The sequence below is a fragment of the Rhodamnia argentea genome, chromosome 2 (assembly GCF_020921035.1).
Source record: "Rhodamnia argentea isolate NSW1041297 chromosome 2, ASM2092103v1, whole genome shotgun sequence".
In the NCBI taxonomy this organism is placed as follows: domain Eukaryota; kingdom Viridiplantae; phylum Streptophyta; class Magnoliopsida; order Myrtales; family Myrtaceae; genus Rhodamnia; species Rhodamnia argentea.
Genome location: NC_063151.1, coordinates 28,141,851 through 28,161,769, shown reverse-complemented (window position 1 = coordinate 28,161,769; position 19,919 = coordinate 28,141,851). Strand labels below are relative to the sequence as shown.

General features: G+C 39.3%; 2 protein-coding genes and 1 long non-coding RNA gene across 6 annotated transcripts in view; 2 read left to right on the top strand and 1 right to left on the bottom strand.

Annotated features, from left to right (window-relative positions):
• The window catches only part of LOC125313776, a 28,006-nt gene extending 25,625 nt beyond the window's left edge, over positions 1 to 2,381 (top strand). Inside the window, exon 3 of the long non-coding RNA XR_007197378.1 lies at positions 2,181 to 2,381. This is a non-coding gene — a long non-coding RNA (uncharacterized LOC125313776). The remainder of the gene's footprint in view (positions 1 to 2,180) is intronic.
• Positions 1,460 to 11,079, bottom strand: LOC115754770 (plant intracellular Ras-group-related LRR protein 6). Of its 4 annotated transcripts, none has more exons than XM_048273972.1 (21): positions 10,842 to 11,079; positions 9,774 to 9,837; positions 9,529 to 9,665; positions 9,357 to 9,443; positions 8,677 to 8,752; positions 8,154 to 8,228; positions 7,998 to 8,067; positions 7,855 to 7,932; positions 7,699 to 7,759; positions 7,532 to 7,610; positions 7,260 to 7,350; positions 6,477 to 6,537; positions 6,340 to 6,407; positions 6,087 to 6,154; positions 5,380 to 5,517; positions 4,638 to 4,742; positions 3,710 to 3,834; positions 3,498 to 3,591; positions 3,231 to 3,305; positions 2,912 to 2,967; positions 1,460 to 2,004 (listed from the first exon to the last, which is right to left on the bottom strand). In XM_048273972.1, the coding sequence occupies exons 1-21, from the start codon at positions 10,904 to 10,906 to the stop codon at positions 1,941 to 1,943; spliced, it is 1,737 nt and encodes a 578-aa protein (XP_048129929.1). In that variant the 5' UTR covers positions 10,907 to 11,079; the 3' UTR covers positions 1,460 to 1,940. The 4 variants fall into 4 exon arrangements, 2 of the variants coding, with proteins under 2 accessions (XP_048129929.1, XP_048129928.1); XM_048273971.1 differs by having other exon boundaries at positions 1,460 to 2,059; positions 10,842 to 11,076; XR_007197376.1 differs by lacking the exon at positions 1,460 to 2,004 and adding an exon at positions 2,009 to 2,059 and having other exon boundaries at positions 2,912 to 2,983; positions 10,842 to 11,078.
• A 2,188-nt stretch (positions 11,080 to 13,267) lies between these two features.
• Positions 13,268 to 18,436, top strand: LOC115754771 (nuclear/nucleolar GTPase 2). The gene is made up of 11 exons (XM_030693928.2): positions 13,268 to 13,599; positions 14,020 to 14,153; positions 14,499 to 14,628; positions 14,943 to 15,097; positions 15,383 to 15,484; positions 15,569 to 15,673; positions 15,953 to 16,081; positions 16,329 to 16,469; positions 17,040 to 17,140; positions 17,669 to 17,726; positions 17,896 to 18,436. The coding sequence occupies exons 1-11, from the start codon at positions 13,371 to 13,373 to the stop codon at positions 18,265 to 18,267; spliced, it is 1,656 nt and encodes a 551-aa protein (XP_030549788.2). The 5' UTR covers positions 13,268 to 13,370; the 3' UTR covers positions 18,268 to 18,436.
• The last annotated feature ends 1,483 nt before the right edge of the window (positions 18,437 to 19,919 follow it).

Genomic DNA, 19,919 nt, shown 5'->3' with positions numbered 1-19,919 from the left:
GGTAATCCTCGAGTCACCGGCATACACCGGCGTCTATATCCTAAACCTCGAGTCACCGACGTATACTATGTTATATCCATAAAACAGAACAAGGCGGTGTTACGTCCTGGGATGGGAAAAGGAGAACGAAAATGCTTACCACTTTTGACTAAATAGCAATTATTTTTTTCCCTTGTGGATTTTTGACGAAGGGGATATCCGGATCTGTTCAGAGAGAGCAAATCATATGCTTTGGTCTGTAATGAATTCCAATTCAAGCGCTCTTGAAAGAGCCTTTCGTTTCCAAAATCAACAATTTCAACAGAGTTGCGTAGCTCACAAATCCTTTAATAGGCCGGGGAAAAGTAAAATCAAGAAAAGTTTAGCGGAAGCTTCAACATTTCCCAATGGTCACGCCAAGTAGTGGCGAGCGACTTCTTAATCAACCCGGTTATTTATTGGACGATGGTGGATTCCATTCCAGGTAGCCTCCAGGTAATAGAAGAGCTATTCTAATCTTTATTAACACGATGCGCGAGTACAATGTGTTGAGGAAACTCGGCTGTTGGCTAGACCGGTCAAAGTTGAATGCTATTAAAGTGGCCAAAGGGCTTCAACATGAAGCCTAATGGACAGACCAAACCTAAAGAATTGCTCGGTAATGTCCTGATTTTTGCTGTGACAGCTTGCTTTTCGGCCAGTTAGCCTAACGCTGAAGGCTTCAAGATGTGCATAGGCAGCGATCCCACATCAGCCCAGCGCGGCAGGATTTTCATACGACAGATTTAGAAAATGGCAAGCCAATTAAAAAGGGTTGATCGGAGACTCGCCTCCGAAAGTGTTTATCCTGGGAGATGCTTTGATTCATCTTCAAGGAATTGCAGGGTTTCCAGCTCAAGAAGATGGTTTTATGACCCTCGCACTGGATTCTGTAAATCCTTAAATGCTCAAAACAACGTGCTCTTTCTAATGCTTTCGGTTTCGACAAGGGTGGTCAAGCTCGAAGTAGGAATGGCAAATTTACTATTACTAGTCATTTAACAATTTGCCGGTCTTCATTATGCATAGAAAAGAACAGGTGCAATAAACCGACAAGGTCAAGAGAAGACCTGCCATTTGAAACGTGGCCGGGTCATAATTATTACTAAAAGTCAGCGCAGCCCCGAATCCGCAAATGTTTTCAACTTTAACCCATTTAAGCTCTACTTATTTTGGGAAAACAGGAAATTTTTGGAAAATACTTCGAAAGTAAATAATTTATAGAAAAGTTTCTATAGTTCCTCAGTTTTCCTTTTAGTATATCAAATGAGCGTGGGGGTTCAATTCTGACGGGACGTGAAAGGGAAATTCGTAAATGACAACAATAACGACAATCCTTTATAATGCATTCAATTTTGACAGCGCTGATCAACCTAAAAGTACGAACGGGAAAATTGTTAGTCCTGGTAAATTCGTAACTTCCGTCATCTTGGCATGTATATTCACAATGCAACCCTTCGAAGATGCTTTAATAAACTAAATGAGGAAGAATTGACAGATGGAAAGTCCGACCCTACCTTCAAGCTCTTCATAAGTATTCATCAACCTCCACCAGAAATTGCGGGATCAGTGATGATGGCTTAAAATAGAACTATCAACCATTAAGCCATTTCAGGTCGCGGACCTCCATAATGGTGCATATTTAAACCAATTCATAGGGAGATCCTTGAACATTTAATGACTTTCTGAGTTGCTGAGGACAAGATGGTGATGTCCTTTAATACAAGTTGTTCGTTCAAAAAATGCACCAAAAACATTGACATGGAAGTGCAACAAGCATCATAGAGCTCCAGGAAGAAATCAAGACTAGAAAGTGATATAGGAGACTATGTTCAAACTACACGTGGTGCAAGTAGCTTGCATAGAATTATAGGCCTCCAACATCAAGCTCCCAAGACAGATGGCAGTTCACTTTCATCTCATCAAGAAAGTTGTTTACAAACTGTATACAGTGGAAGAAGCAGATCATCAGCCTGGGATCTTGTCCTTCAAGTACGTCAAAACGGCTTTAGTTCCTTTATCAAGAATTGCCCTTCGAATACTGTACAAGTGAAGACTAGATTACTCTTAAACTATAAATGTGGACACCCACCTTTTGCTGTTAATTTGACAGTACAAATATTGAAGAAAACCGATACAGTTCTAATGTGAAAAACATGGAGTTTGCATTTACAGGGAACCAAAAAAAAAAACTTACAAGAAGAATGGCATGCAAGTGATGTTGCAGCAATGCGGGGATTTGAATGGGTTGCAGTTCGTGTGCATGACATTCCATTTCAATATGCTAGGCTGGAACATGAAGAGATGTTTTTGTGCCACCCAGGCCCACAGCCCGCTCTTGTTCCAATTCTTACCAGTACAAGTATTTTGTTAACACAATACTGTGACCTAAAATCAGCCCACTTTTGTTTGAAGGAAAATTATTTACGGAAAATTGTTCGCCAACTTTCCGGTGTTTGGATGACAAAAAACTAGTCGATTTACGGAAGTTGTTTTTTCATGGACCGAAAAAAACTAGCTTAGATTGGGGTACACGTACAACAACTTCTCTTTCTGGTAGGAAGGAATTTACTTTCCCTAAACCACCAAAAAAATGAGAACTAATGATTTTTCTTGAGAACGATTTCCATGGAAAATATTTCTCTTTATCATGAAGTTTTTGAGTAAAACAAATGCACCATTAATCTCTCTTCTCTCTCTCTTTTTTCCAAAACCCTTAATCCCTTTAAAGAGGCAGTTTCTGGAGTTAAATCAAAGACTCTGATCCCAATGTATGAATAGAAAATGAGATTCATCTCAAGCCAGCATACTTGGAGAAGTAAAACCAAAAAGACATTCTTGATAGTCAAAAACCCAAGTACTTGACCAAAGAAAATGAAAAAGTACAGCGTACCTTCTCAATGGATTTCCCTCAAGTCTTAAGGCCTGCAAGCTGGTTTCGAGTAATCCCTGATCAAGGAACTTTCTATTGAGAATACCTTCCATTATAACCTACTCTACCACAAACACAGAGAGATATACTAATGTATTTAGACTGGCAGTGGGTCAAGGCAATGCATATCAGATGAACAAGCACAACCCTGACAAGGTCAAAAGAGCTCTCAAAGTTCCTGAGGTTTATATTGTCTCAAATGGACATATAAATGCAAGCAAAAGTAACAAAGTGCAACCACATATCAGTCAGAGCTTAGTCTTTATAGAAAAAAACTTACTAGCTGAGGAGGAAGTGATGGTATATTGTTGTTGGAGAGATCAAGCTCTGTAAGAGTTGTCAGAGTCCCAATCTCCTGTATGTTATAATGAAAAAGAAACATACAATGTTGTTAATCAAATGGAAAAGGCATGCAAAACAGAAAATATTCTAATACCGCGATAAGACGAACTGCATCATAAACAGGAACATGTGCATGGTAATATACTGACTAGTAAGCATAGTCTGGGCACAGAGAGAGAGAGAGGAGAGAGAGAGAGAGACCTACCTCTGGAATAACTTGAAGGGAATTTTGGCTCAAGTCAAGGATTTTCAACTGCTCCAAGCTCAATATATCTAATGGGAAATTCTTGAAGCTGCATCTGTCTAAGTAGTCAAAATATAATTTTGCAAATGCATCAGGACATCATGCCTAATAAAGATGAAAAATTGCACAAAATACAAACATATGTACAAGAACATACTGTGACTTTTTGTTACCTTATGTATAGTTCCTGCAATTGTCGCAAGCACGAAAATGCTGGATTTCTTGGCAATGAAGCAGCATTACCACTTAAATCCAAAATCTGAAGCATGCTTACAGCTTGAAATCCATCAGGCGGAATCTGTAGTCACCAATGGCAGGGCAGTCACATAAGGATGATTCAAATGCATGGAACAGGCAACAAAAGAAAAATGGAATCAATAGTCAAAATTCATACAATAATTAACACTTAGGGACAATAGTTACAGTTCTAAAAAATGAGTGAAACCCAAGCGACACCCACATGGCAATCACATAAGGATGATTCAAATGCATGGAACAGGCAACAAAAGAAAAATGGAATCAATAGTCATAATTCAAACAATTATTAACACTTAGGGACAATAGTTACAGTTCTAAAAAATGAGTGAAACACAAGCGACACCCACATGGCAATCACCGAGTCAACTAACTGAATGTAGGAAAATAACTATCATGTTTGCACCAGTAATTGCTCCATATTAACTAACTTAAACTTCCTGTTACAAGGTTCAAAAAACTCTCCGGAACACCTCATGAACAAGTCCATAAGTCTTTAAATCCAAGAGCAAACTCAAGAGGATGCTTTACTTTGTTAATTTCTAGATGAGTATTTATCTTTCAAAGGTTAAACCAGAAAGCATTGGACTTAATATTCATAGGCCACTGAGAAATTCAAAGGATCGGTCAGTAGCAAACACATCAAAGCATCAATATCATAATCAAATAATCAATGACAATGCATTGGTTAGTGCAAAGCAACATTTGCATTCTATCTTTTCCTTGTTTTCCCTAAGAGAGCTTAGTTTTATGCAAACCAAAGGAAGAAATAGCCAGAAAACAAAGTTTTTCATCATGTACTTGATTCTCATCAAATTCACTGAAGTAGAAAACAATCGGGATTACCTGACCGAGGCAATTATAATCCAGCTTCAAGCAAGAAAGATTTGTAAGTGGTTTTAGAATTTCACCAGGCCACTCTTTCATTTTATTCCTGGATAATATCAAAGTCTGCACATTCAGACAAATAGAGACCAGCTTTCAGGCATAAAAAATAGAACATAAGGAGCAGCATATATATCTAAGCTGAAAAATTATCTGCAGCAGACCCATGGACCTTATCGCAATCAAAACTGTATTGCTATTGGAAATCCATAAAAATATTACCTATGAACGGAAAAACCCAGCTACAATAGGCTTCCCTCCCTCACAACAAGGGGAGGAAGTGTGGTTATTCGTTGAAAGCATAATTCAGATTTAAGGGGAAACACATATAACTTTGACACGTACATAGGGACATAGGACAGTCAGAAAGCTGGTGCAACAATTCTATTTACTCTGTTCAGCCATGTCCCCAGATCACACATTTCCATAAAGTTAACCATTCTATAATTAGATTCCACATAGGCCCTAATTGCAAATTCCATGTTATACAAAACCAGGACAAAATACATATTTCTCAATGGATAAGAAATATTTTGTGAACCTTTAGATGAAACAAAGTAAGGAGTGAAAATTAAAAGGATGAAATGAGGAGGATGCTATGCCTGTGGAACCTGGCCAGATAACAAAATATACTAATTGTTCTCCATTCTTCTACTTTAACATAGACGAAAAATGGAAGAAGGCGAGAAGAGAAGCGAATTACCTGCAAGGAAGCACACAAAGAAAGCTGAGAGGGAAGCTCTTGGATGGAATTCTTAGAAAGACTGATTTTGACTAGATCACCTGCTTCCCAAACTTCTGATGGCACCGCACTTAAACCCATTCCGTCTAAAGAGAGTTCCTGAAAGTCATAAAAGGTAATTCAACTCCATTAATGGCTGGGGTGGGTAATATCTCTACATGTAGTCTAAAACCAAGGGCTGAAACTGAATGTGCATTCGTGTGCATGCCTTCTTATGAACCTCCTCTAAAATTTGTAGCATCACATTACAATACAAGTTCACAAAATTAAGTGACCCGACCAAAGGATTGTGGTTTTGACCAAAAAAGAAAAAACCACAGGATTGTGGTTGCTGGCCACAAAAAAAAAAAAAAAAAAAAGCTGGGGTTATCACCTTCTATCCATATTTATCTCCAACCAAATGCATTTATTTCAACATTAGGAGAGAGACTAAGCCATGGCGTTTTGACCCACTGGACCAGCTTTAAATTACTAGAAAATAGCATGACTACAAAAGGGGACGTATCAGTTTTTTCTCCTTTATTACCCATTCTTGTTCATATGGTGAATTATCGGGCTCTGTAGTTTTTCACACACGAAATGAAGCATTCACCAATAACATTATTTTACAAGGGCAGGTTTATTTGTCCTATACTACAACTTATCTGGAGATTGCATAAGAAATGTACCTTTGAACTGACAGATAGTCGAGCAGCCATTGAGATGACATTGTCTTTTGTTGTAGCAGCTTCAGAATCTACACAAAGAGATGACATAACAGCAATTGAACAGACAAAATCATTGGCAAAAGAAAAAAAAATAAGGAGTGCAAAATTTTGCAAATAACAAAGTCATGAAATCCTACTGATAATGGAAGCACTAAAGATCTAAAAAGAGATGAGATAATGAAATAGTGCAAGCATGATGCTCAGATTCATTTACCTTCGCTTTCAGAAAGCCTACTTCGAAGATACCTCAATAAGGCAGGTGTAGGTCCATTAACCAACGAGCTGAAAATGGAACATGTCGTATGAGTGAATTCATGAAACATCAAATCTTCAGCACATTAACTTACAAACCTTCTAAGAGTTCGCAGAGGATTCCCAGTAAGCAAAAGTTTCCGCAGAGTAGTCATCTTTCCTACATGATTAAGAAAAGAGTTCATTTCCTACATGCGGGACTTGAGAGAGACAAATGTACTCCATGGTGTTCATCTTTTAATATGCATAATAAAACACAGACACACTGCAGAGTCAACTAGACATAAAATAATCACGACCCGCTCTTTCATATGACTTCTTCCTTCATGAATCCACAAATACCAAGCCTTTTATCTCACATGACAAGATGATTACCTTCTTCCACTGAACCTCAGAGCAAAGTTAAAGAGTGACATTAGTCTATCACTTAGATGCTAGAGAAGCAAAGAATTCAGTAATGTCTCAAATGCAGTATTGATTCCTTTATTCTTTAAATTATGCTTACTGACAGGGAAAACAGCTTGATTTTATCTTCTCTAAATTCTAGGGTGCCACAAATTGTTTGATGTTTATCCCTGGGGCTTACATTGCCCTAATTACAAACGGGATACGAATTTACCTTTGTCATCTTGTTTAAGATTAAACTCCAAACAAAACAAAAATCCAAGTGCAAGTATCTTGTAGGCCACTTTTTAACATATATTTGGAAGAAATGGTTGTGCCATCGAGCCAAATGCTGGGGAAAGACTATATTTTATTCCCCACTTACACTGCACAACATCTAAAGTTAATTTAACTGGTTAACTGAATTGAACAGGAAAAGAAAGGTAGGATTGTTAACCATCTTCAGATCAGAACCATTATATATATAGATGAGCTTACCAATTTCTGGGGGCAGTCCAGTTAACGAGTTATTGGATAGATCCAGGACTGAAAGGTGCAGCTTGCATGCCTCCACAGGAAAATCTTTCAACTGAATAAATAGGGACAAATTATCAACCCATCCAACATCTATTAATCTCAAAAGGAAATCAAAAGCCAGGAAAAAAGAAAGAAAAGCCTGAAAGAAAATGCATATGTGGCCAGATGCTAGGGTCAACAAAACCTTTCCAAATAAGTAGGTAAAAAGGGAAAACAAAATGAACTTCACATACCTGATTTCCACGCAGATCTAAGGTGCCTAATTTAGAAAGTTCCCCCATTTCTGATGGCAATGAATGCAGAGAGTTATTCCTGTAAGAAGAAGTCAAGCGTTGAAGTTCAACATTAAAACTCACAAATCTAAAATCAGAACTATCTTAGCACAGGAAAAAGACATCACCCCATATATAACTCTGCCAGGGAAGAGCAGCCCCTGATTGACTGTGGTATTGAAGAAATTCCTGCAGAAACACATCATGATGTATCAACGACCGGAATGAAGTATGATGCTGGAAAGTTAAGATTCAGAAAGGAATCTGGGGCTTGATTTACTCACGGTTTTGATGAAGGTCCAGGCGAATGAGATGGGAAAGGCTTCCCAGGTTCTCTGGTATAGCATTGAGCAAATTTCTCGCTACAACAAACAAGAGAGAAGTCAATTATCAAGTGCAAAAGAAGACTAGAAGAGAATATACTTGCCTACGTTGAGCTCTGTGAGCATGGTCCACGATGCAAACATATGGCCGGAGAGAACTGTCAACTTGTTTCCCTGGCAAAATTAGCATGAGAGATTTGAGCACTAACATAAAGCTAAAAGGTAAACCAGTCGAGTAACTAAAGGAACTAGTAACGTACCTCCACTTCTACCTTGGTTAGTTTGGAACAGTTTGCAAGATCTTCGGGTAAGCTGATGATGGTATTATTTGATGCCTGGAGAAGGTACAGAATACAAGTCCAAAAGTTACATTATAGGGAAAGGAGACTGTTTATATATAGAAGGCATAAACTCATTTCAATTTTCAGCTGTGAAATCATAATCACATAAAAAATCGGAATGAATATTATCAGCTCTTAGGCAGAGATAAGTCAGGACATTTGTTCTAATGATTAGCTGCATAAACATTGGTACAGGCAAAGTTTGCACGGTGAGAATTTCCTATTGTTAAGCATATCAAGGACTATTCTTTATTCAGACTTAAAAAGACAAGTGGCAGTTCTCTTGCTGATCTACTGACAAATGATGCAAAGGTCATAAATTAGTAAAATTTACTATGTACTGTTCAGTTGACCTTAAAGGGTGAGCTGCCATCATTTAACTTGAAAATTACATAACTCAGTGGCGAGTCGTCATAAATCAATCAAGATGGTCAAAAGTTACCTTAAATTCTGAAAGGGCCAAACATCTACCGAGAGAGATAGGTATATCCTTCAATTGATTGTATGAGCAATCAAACCTGTAAAAGGTTAACAGGAAAACAAAAAACTTCAATATTACCTGCTTGTGGCCAAACAAAACATGTGCAGACACCTTCTGATAAACAAGACGAAGAACCATCATTGCTAGCACATGAAATTAGTGTTGAATGCTAATGTTCTGTCACTCTGTGTATACCCTAGCCCCATAATCGTTGATATCACATATGCTAGTCTTACGTTTTGTTGGATGGTAATATTCAGTAATCACTTTCCATGTAGAGGAGAGGTGAAAGATTACGGTCAAATTTAAATAGCATGACCGCACCAATATACAGCAGAAGTGTCTTGTTGTGTATTACCATTAAACAGAATTAACAGGATCCACTACAAGTCATATCTCTCTAAAGTGCAGAATTAAGCTACTGGTTCTAAATAATGGTCTCAGAGGAATTTTCCTTTGAAAGCTATAAGTGAAACAGAAAGAGGAAAAAACAAGTTATTGATCCAAGCAGGCAATTCTTCCATGAGCAATTCGAAATTGGAATACTATCCAGGATGAGTAGCTCTTCCACAATGAAAGTACATGTGATCTGAGGAGGAGTAGCAAGATCGTCAAAAGATAAAGAAGATGTGGCAACCTACTTGACAAGAGAAGTTGCGGATCCAATCTCATCGGGTAAACCAGTAAGAGAGTTGTAGGAGACATCTAATGACTTAAGCATCGGAAGCCTGAAAAAGATGACGCTCACAACAATAAAATGAGCACTTAAAATAGGAAAATCAATTGAGATCCGAAGAGAATTGGAAAACTTACTCTCCTATAGCAGCTGGAAGCTGGGTGAGTTTATTATGGCTCACATTCAGCACAGTCAGCAGGGATAGGTTTCTCAAATCTTCTTTCAGAATTTCAATGTTATTATGAGCCAGAATAAGCTTTTGTAGCTCCACAGCCTACAGAAATATACTATCGAGATGCAATAAAAGCGAAACCAGATATTACATAGAAAGCAAAGTCTGAAAGATGAAAAAGAAGAAAATCTGAAGAGGAATATTTACTACCTCCCACCACTTTTCGCCATCACCAACCGCGTCCAAACTTTGGTAAACCTCATCGGGCACGTCTCTAGGAGCAGATAATATCAACCGATGAGCTCTTAAGTGTAAATCCATCATGTAGCATTGAGATTTATTCAAAGTGACAGGAAAGATAAAGCAGAAGGTGCAAAGCTGTCTATAGTCCATCTGCTCTGTTCCCCCATATTCAGTCTTAAATTTTTTCTTCCCCATAGACATTATTGACAAAATGATTCATTTCATGATTCCACGTAGGAGGTAATGATGCCATAGTCCGAGGTTCAAAATGACAGAGAAACAAATGGCGTTTAGCATGCACAACAAAGCCAGCTGAAAGTAAAGAATCACCGGCAAAAAAATGAGCAGAACTGAACTAGGAACTAAACCATAGTTTCAGCCAGTTTATCCCACTAACTTGGTACCGAACACAAAGCTTGAGACAATGTCCACCAGTTCCATTGTGTCCCCAAAAACAGCACAGCCAAACATTTCAAAACGTTACAGCATTAAGAGAGGAGATATTGGTAAAAACATTCTTGGTTGGGACTTCAAAGAAGAGTCGGGGGCTGTTCTGCTTCTAACCTGGGTTGGAAATATTACACCCGTCAATGGCAAGAAATGCATGGAAAAACAAAAATACAGGTCGTACAGCATTAATTTGAAAATTAGAAGCAGAATTGCGAACTTCTCCCGTGCAATTGCTAATGGTCGGAGGAATAGTTCTCTGGGAAGAAATGCTAGGACAGAGACAGTGCTTTTCTCTGTCGGAGCAGATTAGCTGAAGTCCCACTTAGCTTATCTTAATTAATTGTCAACCTTCGTTGCCATTCGCAGTTCAAATAAACCGGATCACGAGAAAAACAAGTAACTACAAATGCATCCGTAACGCTAGTGCCGACTCAGAACATTATCATTCGCATTCGTAGACACACGAAAATTACTGAGCCACGGATCGAGAAATCGATCTGTCATCGATCGATTGCGGAGTGGCCCAGTGGGAACACCTACAATTGATGGACGAAGAATCGATGGGTGGAGCGGTGCGAAACTCACTTGAGCGAGCGATTCGATAGGTTGAGAGAACCGGATGATCTCGCCGCTTTGAGCAGCCGATCCATGGCGGATCTGGGAGGGAGATGCAATGCAAGGCGTGGCGAGTTGTTACATCTATCGGTCGATGCAGAAGCGAAAGCTCGAAACTGGAAATGTTACTTCGCGACTGCAACTGAACACGCACGGTCGCACATGTTACTTCTCCGGATTTTCCATCTTTTTCATGACTTCTAAAGGTTAAATTGGAAGGATTACGTTTAACGATGAGCACCCCGCTGTGCTTTCCTCATTTATAATCATTATCAATTAAGTCCTATTATTATTATTTTTTGGGTCGAATATCAATTGAGTCTTAACAAAAAGAATTTTATTCCCATCGGTAGTTATTTTTATTTTTTTGAAAAAATTTCAAGGGAAAAATCCAAAAAGAACTCTTTTTTCTCAAATAAAGTCAAATGATTTTCCCAAATAATGATCTAAAATGATAGATGTTAAAAGGGCAAAGTTATAATATTTCAAAAAGGCGCGAAGGGATTTTCGTCATTTTATTTTAAATTTTTATTCATTTTTCTCTAATTTTCCTTTTTCTAATTAAAAAAAAAAGCCACACGAGAGGCCCCTCCCGGTCATCGCCACCACGGTGGAGGCCACCCATTAGCGGGCCTCCTCACAAAAATTTCAAATTCCCCATCCTTCTTCTTCGGCTTCATGCAACTCCTTGCGAGGAGTTCATCGCCTAACCAACGAGGACGAGCTCGTGCGACGATCTACTTTGTGCTCCCAAGTGAGGCTCTAACACTCTGAAGGCCTCGGACATGGCGGCCCGGCCGTGGGCGAGCATCACGATGCAAAGGCGTTAGGCAAATCTGCCCCGTTGGCCACCCTTGGGTGAGCTAAGGGCGCTCGACCTCGCCGAGCGGCGAGGCGAGCGGCGAGAGCCGCCCTGCTGCCGGAGGCCGCTCGCCCTCGCCGGTGGCCCCACGTAGCTAGAAATAAAAGAAAAAAAAAAAGAAAAAGTTTAAAAAGAAAATGACTAAAACCCCTTTTTGAAATAAAAAACCACCAGCCCTTATTTAAAACAACGTCTATTTACCCTTATTTGAAAAATCGAGAACACTTCCCTTAAACGAAATTTTCCCAATTTTCAAATAAAAGCTTAGACATAAAATATATTTAAAAGAAAGGCATGAAGTGCCTCCTTTATTTCAAAAAATGACCCGACCGATGGGCATTCTCGTCTTTTATCATTTTAAATTTCTTTTTTCTTCAATTTTGTCCCTTACTTTCCTTTTTTTTTTTTTCTTTCCCCTTCCCTAGCCAACACTAGCCTCGGGCAAGGGCCGCCCATGCCGTTGACGGGCAACACTCTCCTAGGCCGACGTCAAGCGAGGATTGCCTTGCCATGAGTCGCCCTCATTTGGGGGTTGTCAATCGTTGGGGAAGGGGAAAGAAAAGGCAAAAAAAAAATTAAAATTAAAAATTAAAATGGTAAAAGACGAAAATATCATTTGGCCATGCTTTTTATTAAAACAAAAATGACACTTCAAACTTTTATTTAAAAAAAAAGAAAACACCACAAAAAACCTTAAACTATACTCATTGTGACACATTTACTCTAAACTTTTTCTCGTGACTTGAAAAATCCCAAACTTATATACATGTGACATATTTATCCCAAACATTTTTTTATGACATAAAAAATCCCAAACTTATATCAATGTGACACATTTAGCCCAAATTATTTTTTTATGACACAAAAAATCCCAAACTTATAATCATATGACACATTTATCCTAAATATTGAGGTAAATATGTCACATGGATATAAATTTAGGATTTTTAGTGTCACAAAAAATTTGAGGTAAATGCGTCACACTAATATAAGTTTAGGGAAAATGTGTCAAATGGATAAAAGTTTGAGATTTTTGGTATTATAAGAAAATTTTTTAGGGTAAATGTGTCACAATGGGCATAGTTTAGAATTTTTAGTGGCTTTTTTCTTGAAAAAATCAAAGCATTTAAAGTCCTTATTTAGATTTTTTTTAAGTGAGGAAATCCATAATTTTAGCTTTTAAGAACTTTTTACCTATTATTAACGCTTTTAGTGTTTTGGCTTTCTGATATTTACAGTAAATGTAATTATGGCAGTCAAAATAAGTGAGACAGCAGATCCATTTTTAGCTTAAATATTTAGATTATTGCCCGCGCTTTTTATATGCCACCGGTTCTTGAGTGCCAATATCAATATGGACTGGGCCTAGACAGAGAGGTAGAAGCACGGCTTGGCCAGCAATACGTAAAAGAGCCGACGTGACTTGGGCCCGTCTAAGCCGTCCCATAAACCAGGCGGACATGGCGAGAGATGGCTACGAGCCGAGCCGAGCCGAGCCGAGCCGCCATCAATGCTGGGATGCTGTGTCGGCCTTCTCCCGCCTCCTCCGCTTCGCTTGCTCTAAACCCTAATCTTCACTCTGTCCGTCTCCACAACTCATAGTTCATATTTCCGATCTTTTCTTCACCAACTCGAAGATGGCGAAGAAGAAGGAGAGGAAGGTCAACGTGTCGGGGAAGCCGAAGCACTCTCTGGACGTGAACCGGAAGGATGGCAAGAGCGAGGCTCGGACCGCGGCCACCGTCCGGCGCCTCAAGATGTATAACTCGAGGCCCAAGCGTAACAGCAAGGGCAAGATCGTGAGCCACGAGCTTCAGTCCAAGGAGCTCCCGAATACGCGCATTCAACCTGATCGTCGCTGGTTCGGTGCGTGGACTTCTCTCTTTTTCCCCTAGCAGTTTCGTTTTCATGTTTGCTAGCATAATTGCGACTCAAGTTCATTTCAGTTTTAGATACTGTTGAATTTCACTGCTGGAGAGTTAATTTGTGTGACTCACAAAGAGAGTTTGAGGAACTTTTTCTTCTCGTTTAGTTATGCGGTGTTCAACTGTTGCGACTGCTGCTCCCAAGTAGGAAAGGTCTGAAATGATGATTTGTTTTGATGTCCGGAATACTTGCTCATCACGTACCCAGCAAGCTTGTAGATAGATAGGTGGATGACTTCTTATTCTGATGGTGGTTTTTGTTGGTGATGATGCAATCTTCATATTTTTGGTGGACTTGTCGAGCGTTACAGATAACTGAGTAATTGGTCATACTGATGTTATTCTTGTTTCACAAATATAGGGAACACAAGAGTAGTCAATCAGAAAGAACTTGAATTTTTCCGGGAGGAGCTGCAAAGTCGGATGTCAAGTAACTATAATGTTATTTTGAAGGAAAGGAAGCTGCCTCTGTCACTCCTCAACGATCCTAAGCAGGTAAGAGACTTTTGAATAACGTATATGTTATTAGAAAGACTTGCATTGCTGAGTTGTAACATACAATTAGGTCCCTTGCCCTCACTGGGTGGAGGGAAGTGTGGAGAAGTTGTTTAGCTACCTTGTGACTTCTGGGGCATAGATCTATACTCACGTATTTTCCTTATTTGCAAGCAAGCTACCAACTACAAGTAGTTTGTTAGTATTCGATGCATATTTTGGCGAATTAGATTTACTCTCTTGTAATTGTGTATTTTTCTACATGATGGGCTTAATTTGTTTGTGGATACCATACAATTCTTAATTACCTAATTGGTTTCTGCATTCTTTAAAATGCATGTGAAGCAAGCCAGAGTTCATCTACTTGATAGAGAACCTTTTGGGGATGCATTTGGCCCTAAGAAGAAGAGGAAGCGCCCAAATCTCTTGGCAGCAGATTATGAGTCATTAGTTAAGAGAGCCGGTGGTTCTCAGGGTGAAGCGCCTTTCCTTATGAACTCCCCCTTCTCTTGATTAGTAGCTGTTATTATTATTATTATTTTTTGGGGACAGGGGTGGTGGGAGGAGAATCAGTATTTTAATTGTGGCAATAGGCCCATCTATTCTGATTCATAAAGGTTAATGAGGAATGTTTATTTCCAGGGAAGTGGCCCGTAATGTATTTTAGGGGAAGGGTTCTTTCTTTTTTACAAACGATAGCAGTCCTTGATTCTGCGAATGGCAATTTGTTCATATGATATCGGTAATTGGTAGCAGTGCATTTCATACTTATTGCCTTTCACCGTGCAGACGCTTTTGAGCAGAAGCATGGATCGTCTACAGAAGGGAATGAAGAAGATGGACTCAGAGACTTGGTGCGCCATACCATGTTTGAGAAAGGTCAAAGTAAGCGCATATGGGGTGAGCTCTACAAAGTCATAGATTCATCAGATGTAGTCGTTCAGGTACTCTACTCTTTTTAGTTCAATGGATTGGTATCGGTCGCTATTCGAAGAATAAGATTGCAGGGAAGTTAATCCTGTAGTTGATCCTTGGTGGTCTCTGTCTTGCTTGTGTTGTTTATATGTACTCCGTAGTTTGAGAATATTGTTTGGAGGAATTATTTAGTTGCTCCACGGTTTCTCTTTTTTGTCAAAAGCTTATATTCCCTCATGGTCTGGCGCTCTCTCTTTCTTTGCTTCTTTGGGCCAATATCTGACCATGCTGATTTTTTTTTTTTTTGGTTCAAGGTTTTGGATGCTAGGGATCCACAAGGTACAAGATGTCGTCATTTGGAGAGGCACTTAAAAGAGCATTGCAAACATAAGCATATGATTCTTCTCTTAAATAAGGTTCATTTTGGGATTATTTGATACTCTGGAAGCTAACTTCTCCCAAACTTTTCACATCTCATGGAAGTTGATTCTGCTATGCAGTGCGATCTGATTCCTGCTTGGGCCACAAAGGGATGGCTTAGGGTATTATCCAAGGAATATCCTACGCTTGCATTCCATGCAAGTATCAATAGGTCATTTGGCAAGGTATATGGCAAAAGCTCTTTTTTTTTCCTGGAGAAAAATGGGATCGAGGTTAAATAATTAGAAATTTTAGATTCATCCACCTGCCTTTTGCTTTTTCTCTTGTTTTCTGGGCTTTTTAAACTGTTATACTCTCTTGTTTTTAAGAAGTTGTTACGGTTCACTTAATCAAAGGTTTTGTCATCTTTTATTATTTCTCTTGTGGACCTTAGTGCGGTTATTAATGTATTACTGTAAACCTTTGTTTTCATGCTGAAGTTAATGAGAATGGTTGCCATTTAGGGTTCGCTCCTATCAGTGTTGAGGCAATTTGCTCGCCTGAAAAGTGACAAGCAGGCAATATCCGTGGGATTTGTTGGCTATCCAAACGTGGGAAAATCGTCAGTGATCAACACATTGAGGACAAAGAATGTAAGTTCGGTGTTCCTTTGCTAGTTATCACCTATTACCACACCTGTCGTAAGATGAATAGCAGAGAGTATGTTGACTGCAAGAGGATTCTCCATTATACCACATTTTGCCAGTGTGTAGAATATGCTTGTCATTTTCCACTCCACTTTATCCATACTAATTTAGTCTGTTTGCAGTTCTTGCAATGTGTAACTTCTGGATTTACAAGCTACTTTGTCACTTATTCATCTGTCTCTTCCATCTATAGGTTTGCAAGGTTGCTCCAATCCCAGGGGAGACAAAAGTTTGGCAATATATAACGCTCACAAAACGGATTTTCTTGATTGATTGCCCTGGAGTTGTATACCAGAATAGCGATTCTGAAACAGACATTGTTTTGAAAGGCGTGGTATGTTATATTGTTTTATGTCAAATGAAAGATGTTCCTGATGAGCATTGTTTATTCGTCAAGAGCTTGCATATGAGTTCTGGAATTTTTCTTTAAGTTGCTTTTTGGTGTTTTCTTTTAACTCGGAGTAAACCATCCTACTTCAACATGGTTGACTAGAAAATGGATTGTATGACCACCTTTCTCATAAGATAAATCTGTTGATAAAAGCACTTTCTCTCCTCTTCGCCCTTCACTTCTTACCTTTTAGACAAGTAGGACCAAACTTTTTTATGACACTTGCATTTGTTTGTTGAAGTTAAAGGCTTTATTCTCCAATGCACTGCCCAAATATATTTTAAGCTTGAAGATCGAGAGTTTGGTTACATGTACAGATTGTTTTCTTTTTAATCCGGTACTTCTTATAGAGATTAGATTAAAGTGTGCCCCCATTGTCACAAATTAATTCAGCTTGTACATGTGGGCATTTTGAAAACAGGTCCAAGTCAAATAGTGATGATTTGAAGCACTTTTCCTTTGTGTTCTGATATGTGTTTATCCATTTGAGTAAAAGTTATCTTGTACTTACAGGTGAGAGTCACCAATTTGGAGGATGCTTCTGAACACATTGGAGAAGTCCTGAAACGTGTGAAAAGGGAACACTTGCAAAGAGCATATAAGATAAAAGACTGGTATAACTAATTTGTGCTTCTGGTTAGGGGCTTTATATTGTGATGTTTGCAATCATTTACCTGTAATCTTTCTTGGTAGTGGCCTATCAGCAGTTTTCCAAGATGATCTAGTTCAGGATCTTGCTGGATTTCAGCATCTCTAAAGACAAGTTTCTTGCTCAATGTTGTACTGCAAGTTAAAAATAAGTTTCTTACTGGACATGTAGAGCCTGATTATGTTAAATTTCAGCATCTCAAAGACCGAATTGAGTGACCTTTTAAAAGAGAAAATTAGACATACTCGAGGGGATGCATTATATTAATGTTATTTGGCATTTTTTTTTCCTCTACTAAGCGCGGTCCCTTTGAGCCACGTGATTCTAATCAACACTAATTTTATGCAACTTAGTGTAGATTTAGGAAACGAAGTCTATGGTATTTAGGTTGCATGTTATCTTTGGGCATCTATTTTCCGAATGATGTCTTTGTTTTTCCAGTTTAAGCACGCTGTTGTCCTTGCAATAAACTATACTGTCTTGGTTTTTTCAGGGAAGATGACAATGATTTTTTAGTTCAGCTATGCAAATCAAGTGGCAAATTGTTGAAGGTATATTTTTTCTTCCTCCATAGAGAGGAGTCTCACCATTTAGATGTAATCTGGATAAGTGTGATATTTGTGTTGCTTTTGTAGTTTTAGATGTTCAAATATAGTTTTATATGCATGAGCCCAATCATTTAAACCTGCCTTAGTAATCATTAATTCTTGGTTCATTTAGGGTGGTGAACCAGACCTGACAACTGCAGCAAAGATGGTCCTGCATGACTGGCAAAGAGGTAAAATACCCTTCTTCGTTCCACCTCCTCAACAAGAGAAGGAATTGTTAGAAGAACCCGCCAGTTATGGTGTAGAAAAAGAGGCAGCAGTGGACAGCAACAAGGCATCTGCAGCATTCCGAGCAATCTCGAATGTGATCACATCTCAGCAGCAGAAAAGTGTGCCTGTACAAAGAGACCTCTTCACTGAGGACGAGTTGAAGGGTGAATCTGCTGATCACGGGTCTACTGAGGATGCAGTGACCGAGGGGATCCCAGCCTCAGAATCAGAGGACAATGACTTGCGGCCTTCCCCAGAGGAAGACGCCGAGTAATCTCAAGTCTCCAATTTTGAGAAAAGCCTTTTAATTTTCTAGAGATGTTATAATTATGGCAAGTGTAATCCAGTTAAGCTATCCGTTTCATTCAAAGAAAGCAAAAGAGGAATAGTTATTTGTTAAACGTGGTATATAAGCGGTCTTTCTGGCTAGTTCGAGTTTTGAAGCTGGTTATCTGTCACGGAAGTAAATCCAATCTTGGTGAGAGTGTGCGCCCTATAAAGAAAGGCAGGCGTGCAATAAGCTAAGTTTGCCTTGCCCTGAGAGAGAGCATAAGATAGAGTAAGACTGACGACGCTGCTTCAGACCCGGATGGGCTAGGTAATGGTAAGTTGTTTGGCCTGATTCCGTTCACTGACCTCTTAGCTGCTTCGCTTGGTTATGCGTGCTGCCTATGCTCTTGGGTGGAAGACAGAGTATAGGAATAAGCCCCTGCTTTCCAAACCTTTCATTCGTTACCGGATTCTCCAGTCTCAATTAGTTCACAAGGTTGAATGGCAAATTTGCCTTTGGACCTTCGATGCGGTTGTTTCTAAAGAATGTTGAGCTGGCTGTGTAAGCCATGTGTCTGGGAGGAAATTAAAAGAAGGGATTTCTTCCGGTTTTTGAACTCTGTTTTGGCATTCGTGGTTGGGCTTGGGTTGCTACTTCTACGGGGTTGATATTCGTAAATGTCGGCAATCTCATAAACTGGTATCGTCCATTTTGCTTGCGTTCGATATCAAGTTGAGCATGCTGAGAAAGAGAGAAACGCAAGACGACGAATGGTCGTGTTGCCATTCTCCATCTTTCCCCCTACATGAAATTAAATGCCGTGCACTTCAGACGCTTGCCATTCGTACGCTTTCCCTTGGGGTTCTTCAATATTGGGCTCGATATAGATCGGTTGGTGTCAACTAGCAATTAATTTTTTTGGTGCATTCAAGCTGGTCAGCTCACGGGTCTAGTGTATTTAATCCGTGTTCGTTGTATGCATACTTACTGTCACACGCGAGACTCGCTAAAAAATAAAAGATATACTTCGAATTTATTTCTTACTTTGTGATTGGTTACATTCATAAAAATTCAAGTCTGAAACTCATGGAATTAACCGCTTTTGCTTTTGGTTAAGCTGAGAAAAATAAGTGGGACACCATAAGAATTGAACGATGAGCCGTGTGAGGTAGGAGACTCTTTAGTATGGTTTAAGGTAAGAAATTGACCCACCTATTCCAATCGAAAAGAACAGGCTATTCGATAGGGAGATTCTAAAAGCCGCTGACTATTGAAAATAAGTTAGAGCACTCGCTCCTGGTAATTACATACTGTGATTGGTTCCATTCACGTGTTAATAAATAATTCATGGCCACATTCTCAAGGTTAAGCCTCATCGGCGACTTCAATCGATCACGCTTTTGTGGGCATTGAAATCCGGTGGGGACTTAGCCAATGAGATGCCCTGGGTCGAGAGGGCTGACATGATCGCGGGTTGGGTCGAACCTACTTCATCGCTATTGAGAGGAGCTACGTTTTTTTTTTTTTTTGGTCGAAGAGAGGAGCTACGTTAGGGTGGATGAACTTTAGGTAATCTGTCACTGAGATGCAATAAATACGAGTCGCTTTCGGCCATCGGGCCATAGCTACTAGCTTAGCATCTGCACTGTTTTCGT